Source organism: Choloepus didactylus, chromosome 1, assembly GCF_015220235.1.
Source record: "Choloepus didactylus isolate mChoDid1 chromosome 1, mChoDid1.pri, whole genome shotgun sequence".
Taxonomy (NCBI): Eukaryota; Metazoa; Chordata; class Mammalia; order Pilosa; family Megalonychidae; genus Choloepus; species Choloepus didactylus.
In genome coordinates, this window is record NC_051307.1 from 197,238,442 (window position 1) to 197,252,419 (window position 13,978).

Consider the following 13,978-nt stretch of genomic DNA (forward strand, 5'->3'; position numbering starts at 1 on the left):
CTTGCACAGCACCTCCAGCCCAGGGGCACGTCAGCACAGTCAGCCCTGTGCCCTCACCCCCAGGACGCTCCACTGCACAGGCGCTTCCCCTGGAGAGAACCATCTTGGGTGCAGCTCTCGATCCAGTTTGTGGCTTTCTGAGCCCATTGTTTCTCCTCCCTTCCTTCATTTCAGCCCTCTCATGGGCAAGGAAGTAAAAATTCACCCCAGCCCCACTCTGCCCCAGGATTTGCTATTCCGCAGAAATAAAACTACTCTTGGGCCTTCCTGAGATTGTCTACCTGAGGGCGCAAAGGGGTCAGGCCAGCTAGAGGGGATTCTGACTAGCCTGAGGAGAGAAGGTTTAAAGCAAGGTACCCCTTCCTGATGTGTAGGGTAAAGAAAACCCAAGTCTCATGCCCAACCCTCCATCTCACCTCACCAGGGCAGGTGGACCTGTCGGGCCCGCTGGTGGCCTGGAGGTAGCTGCTGGCAGGCGCCGCAGGAAACATTCCCGGGACCCCCCAGGCTACAGGCTCTCTTCCAGGCTCAGCTCTCCCTCCTAGGGTAACAGCCCACCCAGCCCGAGGAGGAGGAGGCAGAGGTACTGCTTTCCATTCCTCAGAAGCCTGGGAAGTCCCCAGGCAAGAGGTGAGGCCCTCAAGCTTCTCAAGTAGGCCCAGGAGAGACCCCTCGGCCAGCAGCATCCTCTTCCCGTGAGTAGGGGCCATTCCAACAGGGAATGTCGTGATGGCATCATCTTGATGCCAGCTGAAAGCCTTTCTCTGTTAATTTAAGCCCTTTCCCTCTTGTTCTGCTCTCCACAGATTTGCTTAAATGATCAATATGATTTTAATTAAATTTGGACCACTTCAAGATGGCTCTGTGGTCCTCCGAGTCACTTTTTTATGTTAACAAGCTTTTAAGTTTCCAGTGCTGGGTGTCCCGTGGGTACCTGGGGAACGGCTGGATTCTTTGAATTCTCCAGGCCAAGGGACTATGTCTCCAGGGGGTCAGGCTTCTTATTTCTGAGGCTGTTCAGGAGGTCCAGCGCCCCTCCCAGGGGCTGTAACTCTAACTGGACAATACCCTGGGAGGGGCACACAGGTAGGATGAAGGAGGGTTATTTTGCATGTAATTTGCATGACATTTCCAAGCAGAATACTAGAGCAGTCATCCTTCCCCCTTCAGGCTCTCCAGCTGGGCTGGATTCTAAAGGACAAAAACATCAATCCTGGTCACTCTTGACCCAAATGCCCACCTCCCCCAGTATACAGTAAGCATCCACTAAAAGCTTATTGCATGAAAGGTGATTATATCTCTCTGCTGGAAGTAGCACACAGATGACAGAGAGGTGTTTAGTGAGTAACTCTCCACAGCACAGCATTATGGTCCTCCATGGCTACTGGGTGCCTGTAGGTGACACCCACTCTTTCCCACACTGATAATGGAAGCAAAGTGACTCCCTAAGAGACGGCCCTAGAGGTGATCTGAGAAGATGCTGCCCAGATCCTGGGGCTGGGATCTTCTGCTGAAAACAAGAGACTCCAGCCATTGAGGCCAAGCAAAGATCTTTTTATTCAAATAGAGAGAGGCAACGGTTTGCAGCCAGCCTTTTCTCTCTGTAGGACCTCATCTTGTTTTGACATCAGTTGCACTTCTTTCAGATTGAGAATAAGCAGAAGAACGTTAGTTATGCTGTCAACAGCCACGGCAGAGAGAAAGCCCTTGTGTCTGGTGTGGAGACCCGAGGCTTGGGGTTGGACAGATTATTACCCTCCTGGAATGGGGAGCCGTGTGGCTGAGGCCCTGGCAGGGAGGTGGGGTCAGTGATGAGGGAAGGGAGGGCCGGGCTGGCTCCTTGCAGGTAAACTGCATCCCATCTCCCACCTCCAACTTCCTTTCCAGAGCAACCAATCTAAGAAAACAGTTTGACTTTGTGGCTGTACCTCTGCTTGTAGGCCAAGTGGGGCCCAAGGAGAATAATTTCAACCCCAAAGTTCAAAGGCCACATGGTTTTGCACACACCTCTGACCTCAGTACAGAGACTGTTACTGTCAGCAGTGATGAGGGAACTTTCTTCCCTTATTCTATGTGCTGCTTCCTTGGGGGACTCCCAGGGACTGGCACTGAGTCTCTGGTATACAATCCACCTACTGGCACCATGGGCTGCCTTCTGGTGGATTAAGACAACAAATGGGGGCTCCCATGCTCAGAGAACAGCCCTCTCCCAGAGTAGTGAGTGTCAATTCTCTGCCCAGACTGCAAGTTAATGGGCTTTAGAGCCAACTTGGGCTTGTTACACTGTCATAAATAAATTAATTTTCTTTAGAGCCAACTTGGGCTCCTTAGATCATCATTAATAAATACGAAAGCTGATATGGACCAAGAAAATAAGCCTGTAGCCTGTGGCCTGGGTGGGGAGGCCACATGCCTTTTTGGTAGCTCTGTCAGTGGTCATCCCTCCCGGGGGGGCATAATTGGAGAGCTTTGAGCAGGGAGTAGGAGCGAGGTGGCTTGGTAAACACAGACCCCTCTCAGCAATTCTCCCCAGGCCCTGCTGTGTCATCACTTGTCGCCAGAGAGGCTCTTTGACAGAATCACCACCCTTCAGAGAAGGCCCAAGGATGCCAACTTGAGAACTGGGCCACTGCATAGCTCCCTTCCATTTCCCACATTTACCACTGCCCTCCTTGCTCAGTGACCAGGAGCTGCATCTCCGAACTCTGACCTTCATCCCCATCTAATTGGGGCTCCCGGCCTTTGGGCTAGGACTCGTGCTCTTTAGCCCTAAAACTGGGAGGGGCCCTGAAACAGAGACCTTGCATGGACAGGCTCTGCCTTAGTGCTTAAGCCCTCCAATGATTTAGGTGCCATCTCATACTGGGGAAAGGGGCCAAAGGGAAGAACAACGGCTTAGGCTAGGGGTGTGGGAGGGGAAACTTATTATTTATGCCAAACTGGGACAAGGGCCCTTCAATGGATTTTATGAGGAAGATGTCAGTTCAGTCAGTGACCATTGGAATGGGGTTTAGGAGCCCAAGATCTCCTCCTGTTCAGACCAAGAATGGCCATAGACACCTCAAGCTGCAAATGGGGTGATCCAGGGTCCAGCCCATCCTGGTAGATGTGGGGTGGCTGTGTGTCTGTTTGTCTGTCTCTGGGTTCATCAATCTACACGCCCTTTTCACTTGCATCCTTCCAGAGAGACAGGATGGACGCCATCTTGGAAAAGCTGCCTAATGCACACAGGCAAGATTTCTGGTCAGCTCTGTCCAGGTGGTTGTCAGACTTTTCCCAGGAGGGAAAGTTACATTAAGTCCTCATGGGGCAGGGCACCGTCTCCAGTAGCTCTAACTAGGTCCTCTCAGCACCCACCTGTGAATGGATGAATTTAGCCACAAGACAGGACAGTTCCAAGCTGTCTGACTCCGTAGAGTCTAGTGTCTATGGAATGGACCACTGTCATAACTCAGGATTGTCTCCAACCTGGGTATGTCCTGCATATGTGTGTGTGTATGGCCTAGTATTGGGGTCTCTTTCAAACCAAGCCTGACCCCTTGCAGGTAGATGTGGTGACCATGCCTTTCTACTAATTTAGTTTGTAGGGGGGGGAGTCCTTTCTGGGGAGCAACTGGGATCCCTGTAGCCTTTCCAGGTAGTCCCTCCTGATGCAATGTCCAAAATCAGGTCCCCAAAGCCAGCCCCTCCCTGCCCTTCATTATGATGCCATGACCTTAGTCTTTCAAAGCCAAGGGCAGAGGCCCCAACTTTCCCAAGAGAAGGCAGGCATCTCAAGCAAAGTCAATGTAAACTCTTTTCTGTCCCTGGGCTGCCCTGTTCAGAATTCCTTTGTTGGGCAGAAGCTGTGATTGCTGAGAAGGTGGCCTAGTCCAGAGGATCATGCTTGGGGCAGAGTCTTCTTAGATGAACTCAAAGTCCCTCATCTTCCTTTGCCATCCCCAGTCCACCCTCTACCCCCAAACTTGGCCCAGCACGGAGAGAGGGAGAAGAGGGGGTTACCAGGGAGCGTGTCATACCCATGAGCCCCTTTAGCTAAAATCCCAGGACGAAGGTTGACAGCAGCTTTTAGTGTTTGGCTCCCTCCGCACAGCGGCATCTATTCATCTACCGTCTCCACGGAGTCTGCCTCCTCTTCATTCTCCTCCGGTTGCTCCCCTGTCGTTTCGGTGTTGTCGGTATCTGACAGCGACGTCACCTGCCGCACCAAGTCCCTGTCACTGGGGCTCCTTGGCTGACATGGTCTGGAGAAGGGGTTGAACCAGTTCAGGGAAAAATTCCCGCCAAAGGTCTCTTTTACTGACTTCCAGCTGCCCGTCCGCTGCCTGGGTTGATTCTTTCGTTTGAGGCGCTCAATAGTCTGGAGGGACAATGGGATAAAGAGGGTCAGCATGGTATGGTGTTGTGCACTTTCACCCCCCCCACCCCCAGCCCTGGCACAGCAGAGCAGTGAGGCCCAGGGGTGGGTAAGATGAGGCCTGGGAAGGCACAGCCTGCTCTGGGCCAGGTCAGGCCTGGGGGGCCCTTCAGAGGGTTTGTGGGGGTGCATGGGTGGGGAGGGTGGCAGCATAGAGAACAGCAAGCAAGGCCTTCACACGGAGCTAGCGCTTGTTTCCCACCCACCTCCCAGCCCTTTCTGCTTCTCCTTCCACAGGCACAGGGGCGTGTCCAGCCTTAATAAGGCAAGCTTCTGCAGAAGGTCAGGCCACCACTGGCACGACTTGCGTCACCCACCCACTGAGACCACTAAAAAAGGTGGCCCCTCCCTAAGGATTCTAGGCCACTCTCCCCATGGTAGGCACAGCAAATTTAGCATGAAGATTGATGGGTTAAGGGAAGAGCACAGGGAACAACATGCGCGGTGAGGAAGCAGATGCGTGTGCAGCTAGTGCCAACATGCAGCGTGCAGCTGGGATGGGCACCGGGTCATCACAGGGAGGAGAGGGCTGGCGTCAGGCCTGGCCATGCACTGGATATACCCTGGGCCTCTCCTAAGTGGCCCACTCACCTGCCTCTGGGTGCCGGCCGCGACTCACCCGACTCACCCGCCAGGCCACAGAGAGAGGGTGATGGGGTTGGGGGAGAAGCCCAAAGGAGTTAAAGGCACAGCCAGGTCAGATCTCCAGGCCCACAACACCCTCCACAAAGGCTTTTGACTCCCCAAGGGGGCCTCCACCTTCTCCATCTCTTCTGGAAGTCAAAGGAATTTGCTGTGGGTTTGCCAGGTAAGAGTACTGCTCATTTGCATAGCTTGAGACCACCTTGGAAAGACCTCTGTGTACCTAGTTCGGGGCTTCCTCTTCTTTTCCACACAAGATCCTTAACATGACTGGCATAATCCTTTCTTAAATGCAGAAAGGGAAACTGAGGCACACATACAGATGGAGATCTGACTGTATCCTGGGCCAATTCTCCAGCACTTTCTTCCTATACCATCTTCCCCTACCAGAGGTTTAAGTTTCTGGGCTTTAAAAAAATTGTAGGCTAAAGATCCTTGTTAATTACAAAAGGAAAAATATCTTTACAGTGGTGAAACCTTGCACATACCACCTTAACCAAGTGATCAATATTAACATCACCAATGAGACATATCAACATCACATGCCTCCTGACAGGTGCGCTTCAGTGGTGTTCTTGCCAAAAGGGCATGACCTCAATTCAATCGCGAGAAAGCACCAGACAAACCCAGAGAGAAGGATACTCCACAGACAGCTGGTCTTTAATCTTCAAGAGGGTCAATTCAGACAAAAATGTTTTGCAACCAGATACACGTGGTGGTTGCACAACATTGTGAATGTACTAAATGTCACTAAATTGTACACTTCAAAATGGTTAATTTTATGTTATATGAATTTCACCCCAGACAGAAAGGGTCAAGGTAATGAAAGGCAAAGACTAAAGAACTGTCATGGATTGGAAAAGACTATAAAGAGATATGACGCAAACGATGTGATGTGGGATGCTGGAACAGAAAAAGGACCTTAGTGGGACAACTGGAGAAATCTGAATAAGGTATGTAGGTTATTTAATGGTATTGTAGTAATATTGGTTTCCTGTTTGTTTTTTATTTGTACTATGGTTATGTGAGATTTGGTTCAGTTAGATGGAAGAGTATTTGGGAAACAATTTGTATTATTTTTGCTACATTTTTGTAAGTCCAAAATTATTACACAAAAAAGTTAAAAAATAATCTGAGACACAAAGATTTATACAATACAAACTTGAATACAGAATTATAATAATGAAAAGTTAGAAATAACCAACATGTCCAATAACTGATGGCTAAGTAAATTATTACATAGAGCAGAATAATATGCACCTATTAAGAATGGTGTTTATAAGGATTTTGTCTGATAGTGGAAAATCCTGTCTGTACAGTTTAAAGGGAAAAAAGCAAAGTTGCACATGGCATTATCATAGAACCTCTGGTTATCTTTGGGGATGGGATTTTAGGTGATTTGTATTTTCTTCTGCAGACTTTCCAAACATTCCAAGTTTTCTTGAGCAGTTGCTACTTTTATAATCAGGGGGAAAAAAGCTGTTTCAGAAAATGGACCTTGTTGACATAAGTCTTGAGGGATTCTCATACGGGTCATCTTGAGGATGCTGTGTGCTCCCCAATTGGCCTCTTGCCAGGCTGCCCTTTTCAGCAGTCACAGGAAAAGCCCACCAAGCTGACTCACTTTGGGGATCATGCCTCCTCTTCCTGGTTGGTCATGTAAAGACTGTCAAGAGAGATCCTTTAACCTTGATTGCAGGGGAGCTGGAACATCAGCAAGTGGCAGATCAGGCTATGTCCCCCTTCAGAAGGACACCCCCAAATGCCTGCTTGGCTAGTTTCTACACTGCCTTGGGCTCATTCAAAGCCATGACTGTGGGTCCTCACAACTGCCCTGTGAAGAGGTAGGTGTTGATATTGACACTTGGCAGATGGGGACACAGATGTTCTGAGAGGTCAAAGCCCATCTGGCTGGTCATGCATCAGAAATGGGTGTCTTCTCTCTGACCAATGCATTTTTGGTTCTACAGCAAATCCTCACTCAGCCTGTAAGATCTGAAAGTAAGAGAAAAGCTGTAGAGGGGAACAAAGCAAAAGAACCCATGGGATTACTATTTCCTATTCATGTAATTCAAGTCCAGATGAGAATCACACGCAATCTCAAAAGGCTCATAAAATCCCAGAGGGAACCCAGGGCTGCCTACCAGAAGTTCCTCGGCAGTTAAGTGGACAAACACTCAAGGAGTGTTAACTCTGAACCTGGAAAGAAAATATTCTGAGAGAATCTGATGCATAAAACGAGCCTGAGGGTCTGGATCCTCAGGTTTGGGAACCCCATTAGGACTTCTCATTCTTGATAGGAACCAATGTTGATTTTGTGTGCAGATAAAGGTGTCACAAAGGCAAAGTTTTAAGCTCAAGGTTTGGAAAGGAGCAGTAGTACCTACTTCATGCTCAAGAAAGCAAGGATGGTTGATCCCTGGTAAGGAGACACCTTCAAACATTTGGTTCCCCTTCAAACTGACTTTCATTATTTTCTCAGCATTCATTTGTTGGGGAGGCCGAAGGCTATGAGAGGACAGGGCCCAGCAGCTTCTCTCCTGGCACCTCCTCCTCTGCCAGGGTGACACATGGCTGTGATCTCTGTACAAACACCCCAATGCCCCAAGATGAATGCACCAAGACTAAGGCTCTTGAGGAAGGCAGAGACCCAAGCTCATTTTCTGCATGAGCTCAGGCTGCCCCCTGCTCCCTACTTCATGGGAGAAGTCAGAGCCTCATGCGGCAGCCCGAGCAAACCTGCCCTCTTTGTACCTGGTCAGACACCACAGAAGCCCTGTGGGAAAATAGCCTGAGCTGGGAATGCGTCCTTGACTTCCCTAGCACCCGCATTGTTGATACAAGAAGCATGCAAGTCTTGGATGGTCTGTCCTTGACTTCCCTGTTTTGCTAACTTCCCTATCTTGCTTTCCCTAGCCTGTTAGTAACTCCCCTATTTTCTGTGAGAAAGTTAAGCTAATAAATATGCTGTGGAGCAAGCAGAGGTGCTTTTTGCCTTCAAGGCTCTGAGCCCCCTGCTCCCAGAACTTTATATTTTGTGTCCGTGTTTCATTCCTGTGCCGCCCTGTCAGCAATAAATCCCCACCTCAGTGGCTGCATACCTTTTAACTGTGACCCACAACAGGAAATAATTTCCCCTGGCAACTCACACACACACACACACACACACACACACACACACACACACACACACACACACACACACACGTTTCATGAAACAATACTTATCCCACAATGTGTAATGCCTTTTTTTCTTTTTTATTTCTTTAAGAAAATGCTTTCTTTTAAGAAAATGCAAACCAATAAAGTGATTTCACGAATCACAAATGGTTGTGGCCCCTGGTTTGAAAAGCACAGCTTGACAACAAGAGCTGACATTTACTGAAGTCAGTAAATGTTTGTACAGACATTATACTGATAATGACATTCACCGCTCTCATTTAATCCTCACAACAACTTTGTGATGGAGAGTATCATGCCAGTTCAACAGATGAGAAAACTGAGGCTCAGGGAAGTTGTTGCCCAAAGTAGCCGAGGAGGATTTGAAACAGACTGAGGCCAGGGCCTGGATGCTTAGTCAGCAGACTATACTACCTCATGCGCAGAAACTCAGGGCATCCTTCAGGTCTGTATTAGAGCATGTGCCTTTTCCAGAGGGTCTGTGGCAAACACTATTCTGCTTTCCATTATTCCTTGGATTGGCTTCCTCAGCTCCTGTGTGTCTGGATGGAGAAGGATCCCTTGGCCACTTTGTTTTACTAGGGCAATTACGCTGCTCAAGCCATCAAGTACTTTTCCTTGCGGGGAGAGGGTGGAGAAATGAAGGCTTCCATTTGGGAAGGTAGACTGGTGAGAGGCTTGTTTCTGTTTTGTTGTCAATTCTTTATCTTCTCTGAGGTGACTCGTAGTTAGATCTGATATGTATTTAAAAGATACAAGAAGTCATGTGGATGTTGAGGCCCACAGATGGAAACCAAAGGCCAGGAGATGTGCATGTCTGGGCTGCTAGAATGCCACTGGCCCCAGATAACTCAATGCTGCCATTCCCATCTGGAGGTCACCTGCTCCCCTTCCCTCTCCCTTCTGGGCTGGTTCTTATTGAGTGAGCACCTTGGTCCAGAGACTGGTCAGACTGATGAGACACACAGGAAGGCTTGTTACGGAGGCTAATCATTTCGCTTCCCTTCAAACAGACTTTCATTGTTTTCTCAGCATTCATTTGTTGGGGAGGCTGAAGGCTATGAGAGGACAGGGCCCAGCAGCTTCTCTCCTGGCAGGAGCATTTGTGGCCTCACAGTCTGCACACCCCACTCAGCACCACACTGAGTCCTGTGGTACACAGGACCCACATTATCAGCAGGCATCAGGGGCCACCTGCAGGGTGACTCCTGTGAGCCCCAAGACGATTCTCAAAGCTGAGTGTGCATCAGAGGGCTACTAAAACAGATTGCTGGGCCCTACTCCTATTTTGATTAAGTAGGTCTGGGGGAAGGCCTGAGAATGTGCATTTCTAACAAGTTCCCAGGGGGTGCTGATGCTTCTGCTCTAGGAAACTTATCTTGAGATCCCCTGCTTCAGTATTCCTTCCAACCACTGGCAACAATATCCTTGAGAGGGATTCCAGCAAAATCTCCCTCTCCACATTTCCTTGATGTTTAAGGGTCCCTTACAGGTTGATGCCCCTTTCTTCTATCGGCTAGGTTACCTTTTAAGCAGATGCATTCATTACAAGTTTTGAAATAAGAGAAACCTAAAGCCCATTAAACTGGCTGGGAAGGCACAGCCTAGCCTCCCAAAGGATTTCCATGTGATGCTAACCTTACATAGGTGTTTAATAAATGTTTATCAACTTGCCTTATCTAAAGGGTTTCTGCAACTAGATGATGGATTTTAACTATCTAAGCGGCCTGGTCAGAATGGGTAAACACAGTAAGACAAGATGTCTCACTTTGGGCTCTTAACAAGAAGAAAGTATTACAAAGATGAAATGGTATGACTAGCACATGCATTTATACTCAAATTCACTTTTTGTGCACAATGTCACCAAACCCATGCAAATATAAAGATTTGTTTGGACATAAGCACTTTGCATGTTCAGCCTGGCTGCTATAAACACAAATCTGAAGTTGACAGGCAGAAAAGAACCTGGGGATCACCTAACCCAAAAGGCCATATCACCTTCCTCTTTGTCACCTCCATCCCTCAAAGCCCACCTTTGGAAAGACTGTGGCTAATACTGTTTCTTTTCCCATGAATGCATCATTCAGAACTGTCAGGATTCTTGTGCTGAAGCAAAAATCTGGAGCTGTGTTTGTAATAAAGACGACCTGTCATGATATGGAAATATTGAGGAGAGCTCAGGGTAGCTGTTTCTTCCCACGTAGTCACCAGGCTGAGAGCCAAGCAACTACACTGTGAACAACAGTCACATTCCTTTGTCAGCGTGCTCTCAGTCTCAACCAACGTGAAAGAGGAAAAGCACCGGGCTTGGGATAGTCCATCTTCTATGAGTGTAGCATTTCGCTGTGGCTTGAGAGCTGGGGAACAGTCATTCCTTCCAGACAAAGGGCTTGCAAAATTCCAGAGGTAGAATCATATGGGATGTCTGAAGCAGCCTTTCTTTCTGGGAAAGATATACATATATATACATAGTATGCTCAGGTTTAAATGATGACTCAAAAAAATTAAATAAATAAAAAAGATTTGGTATAACTTCAGCACTTTCTACTGCATTCTTAGAAATTCCATGGGAAAATAACTAACCTGGGTCATCTTTAAAAACACCCTCAAAGATGGAGCATTTCAAGGACATTTAAATACTTAAAAAATATTTCCAAGCCCCAGTCCCTCTTCCTTAGCAGCAGGACCAGAGCTGCAGCACTGCCCCCGAGGCAGCCTCCCAGAGGCGGCAGGAGCAGGGCCAGATTCTTCTAAATTGCTCTAGAGTACTTTCAACACAACCACCCTTCTTTGATACACCTAAGTGAACTTAAATAATATTTAGAAAGCATGTGGAGAACAAATGCTACAAACTAGATCTAAAAATAGCATTTTAAAAAATTCAGGATCGCTGGCTTGACTCTATAGTATAAATAATACAGTAGAGGCAAGTACCAGTTACTTTAGAGAAAGTTGCAGGGTTCTTTGGTTAAACATCTGATGGATGATCCTTCTCAGCTCATCGCTTAGCATAACAGGTGAGTGCTCCACAAAGCAATGCTGTGGAATTGCCTGTGGAGCTCTTCAGTGGTTTCCTTTCCTCTGGCTCAACTCTGCTTTCTGCTATGTGGTCAGAGGAAAAGGAACCCCACTCCCCATCCCCCACCTCCAGGAGCAAACTTAGCTGGCTTGGTGACTTTTTCTGTAGCAATCAAGAGCCCAAAAGTCAGTAAAAGGGATGCAGCTGAAACTGAAGAAAGCCAAAGAGGGCATGATGGGGAAGCTTGTTCAAAAGAGAGGCACCATTAAAGGTCCTTAAAAACAACAAAACCCTCATTCAAGCAAGGGAGCATAAACACCCACTAAAAATAATGGAACAAACACCCAGACAGAGAACTCATGTTGACTGGATAATCTGCTCTCCCTTTAGGGTAAGACCGTGAGAGAGCAGAGCTAAATCAGAACAGGTTTTGGAAAAATTTTATTGCATTTTGTTTCCATGTGGAAGCACTGACAGAATTGAAACGATGCAGCATATTCCACTTACTTTTCTGAAAAATCACATATGGCTAGATTAACTTTCTCCCTTCCCAGGACCGGATTTAATAAACTCCACCCCCACCCCAAGCAAAAGCTGAGAAAGGAGGTTTTGTGGCAACTGCTTCAAAAAAAAAAAAAGGTGTAAGAATTCAGTCAATATTTGATTTCTGGTGTTTCTGCGATTGAAGGGCACTCCCTGCCTCATCTACACCAACTATCTTTAGACCTTCCACAAGGCATTCACTACTGCTTTCAAATGAGACTAAACACAGGAGGTCCCTTCCAAAAGGGAAATGCTATTCGGTCTTGGTGCCAAAGGTGTCAGGGTCCTTATTGCGTGGAGTGGAATAGCCATCTAACAACTTAGAAAAATCGGGGGATGTGATGTGTCCTGCATCGTGGTTGGTCATGGCAGGCAATGGCCCTGCCTGACAATAGCCTCAGGGTTAAAATACAGGTAAGACATGGGTATGTGCACATTCATGGTTCTAAAATATCAGAAAGCGAACCCACTTTAGATATCTATAAAACTAGGAAGAAGAGGCTGGTGTTACAGCTGGCTGTGTGGGGTCTGTTGCCCAGTTCACCCAGCACTAACACTGGTTAATTGGCATCTTGCTAGAGAAGAGCGGCGGGTGAGGTGGCAAGAGAGCAAGGAGATGTAACAAAGTATAGATTGCCCGAAATTGAGTACATTTTTCTGCTTTCGATTGTGTAAGGCATTTTGAACTGGAAAAATTTCTTTCCTTTACACTCTTCTACATAATCAGAGGGAATATATTTGCGATTCAGAATACAAATATGATCCCTTTCATCTCTGTGCCAATCCCCCAATTCACTCTGCACATCCCAAGCCCATACGGTACAAGGCAGACAATTGATTTCACAAATTTGGAGGCAAACCGTGTCCACTTGGGGGATGAGGCCGCTGTGTCAAGGGCCCTTCTGGAAGCTCCAGCCCTGATCCTGCCCCTTTCCGGTCTCACGGGGTAAGGGTCCATCTTCAGTGAGGTTTAAAGTCCCATCCAGGAGCCTGCCATTCCCTGTTGGGCAGTGGGGAGTCATGGCCCTCCTGGCTCTCCTAAGTATTCACAACCGGGCATCCAGGACCAGTCCATCCATACACCAATGTCACGACTCACTCAGTTAGTAGAAGTGGGTCCAGCCTCGGAGACAGCACCTCTCCACATTAGTCACGCCAGACAGACAGCAGAGAGGAAACCAGAGGCCAGAGAAGTAATTTTAAAAAGGAAAAGAAGAGCAGCTTCCATCACCAAAAAATAGAAGGGATGATCTTTTAAAAATAAAACATGGGGACTTTTTTTTTTTCTCTGCAATGCTCAGCCATTTTACTTGAGACATAAAAAATTTTTTTTTGAGAGTAGTTGCTTTGCTTTTTCGTTTTAAACATTCATGAGAACAGATCAGACGGTGGTGCTGTGATGTGGTTTGTGTCTGAGTGGCAATGCTGGTCAAGGGTCCTTCAGACCACATACTGGTACGGGTCTGCCTTCCCTTGGTCTGGCGTGGCAAAGGGACTGGCCCAGCCTAGAGAGAAGGGGTGGCCAAAAACGGCTTTCATGTTCATCCATTTTGTTTTTTTAGCCCATCTTCTCTCTTCCTTTTTCAATTGTTCTATTCCCTGAAAACAAGAACAGTCATACTTTGAGTCAAGCACTTTATTGCTGTGGTTTTTTTGGGGCGGGAGGTCCATTAGTTTGAGATGAATGGAGTAAATGCTTCCTTTCAGTTATCTTTAACGCTGTTCAGATAATACTTTTTTTTCCCTTCTCTTTCTCTCTTTTTAATAAAAAGCTATCTAAAAAATATATTACTTTTCTTTGGTGTGCACATATTTACAAGTCCCTTCAAGAAGGGAATGAGAAATAAGCAAAATCAGGCACCTAAACCATAGTGCTGATGAAGCAGATCCACTGTGTTATGTTAAGTTAATGAGGCCATCTATCCAGACTGAGCCCTTACTTGGGTTCTACAGAGGTGCTTCTGGCCTTGTGCTGGGCTGTGTGTGGGGTGCCGTGAAGGCTTTAGTGCAAGAAGCCTGCTCAGAGCTGGTGGGGAGCCGACAATCATGATAACAAGAGATGGTCATTAATTTGGGAGAGGTTCCTAGGTTTGAAGCTACTAGACCACTTTGCAGACAAAAAAAAAAGAAAAAGAAAAAAGAAGAAAGTAACAAATCAAATGACTGCTCTGGTGCTG

The 13,978-nt window shown here is 47.3% G+C and overlaps 1 protein-coding gene across 7 annotated transcripts in view; it reads right to left on the reverse strand.

The window, feature by feature from the left end:
- Window positions 1-1,538: 1,538 nt before the first annotated feature.
- Window positions 1,539-13,978, reverse strand: part of ZDHHC3 (zinc finger DHHC-type palmitoyltransferase 3) — a 65,137-nt gene continuing 52,697 nt past the window's right edge. For 2 of the 7 annotated variants that reach the window (XM_037848878.1, XM_037848869.1), the window contains one exon: window positions 1,539-4,360. In XM_037848878.1, the coding sequence (XP_037704806.1) occupies window positions 4,100-4,360 (261 nt within the window). In that variant the 3' untranslated portion in view covers window positions 1,539-4,099. The other 5 variants (XM_037848903.1, XM_037848886.1, XR_005218715.1 and 2 more) reach the window with 4 other exon arrangements.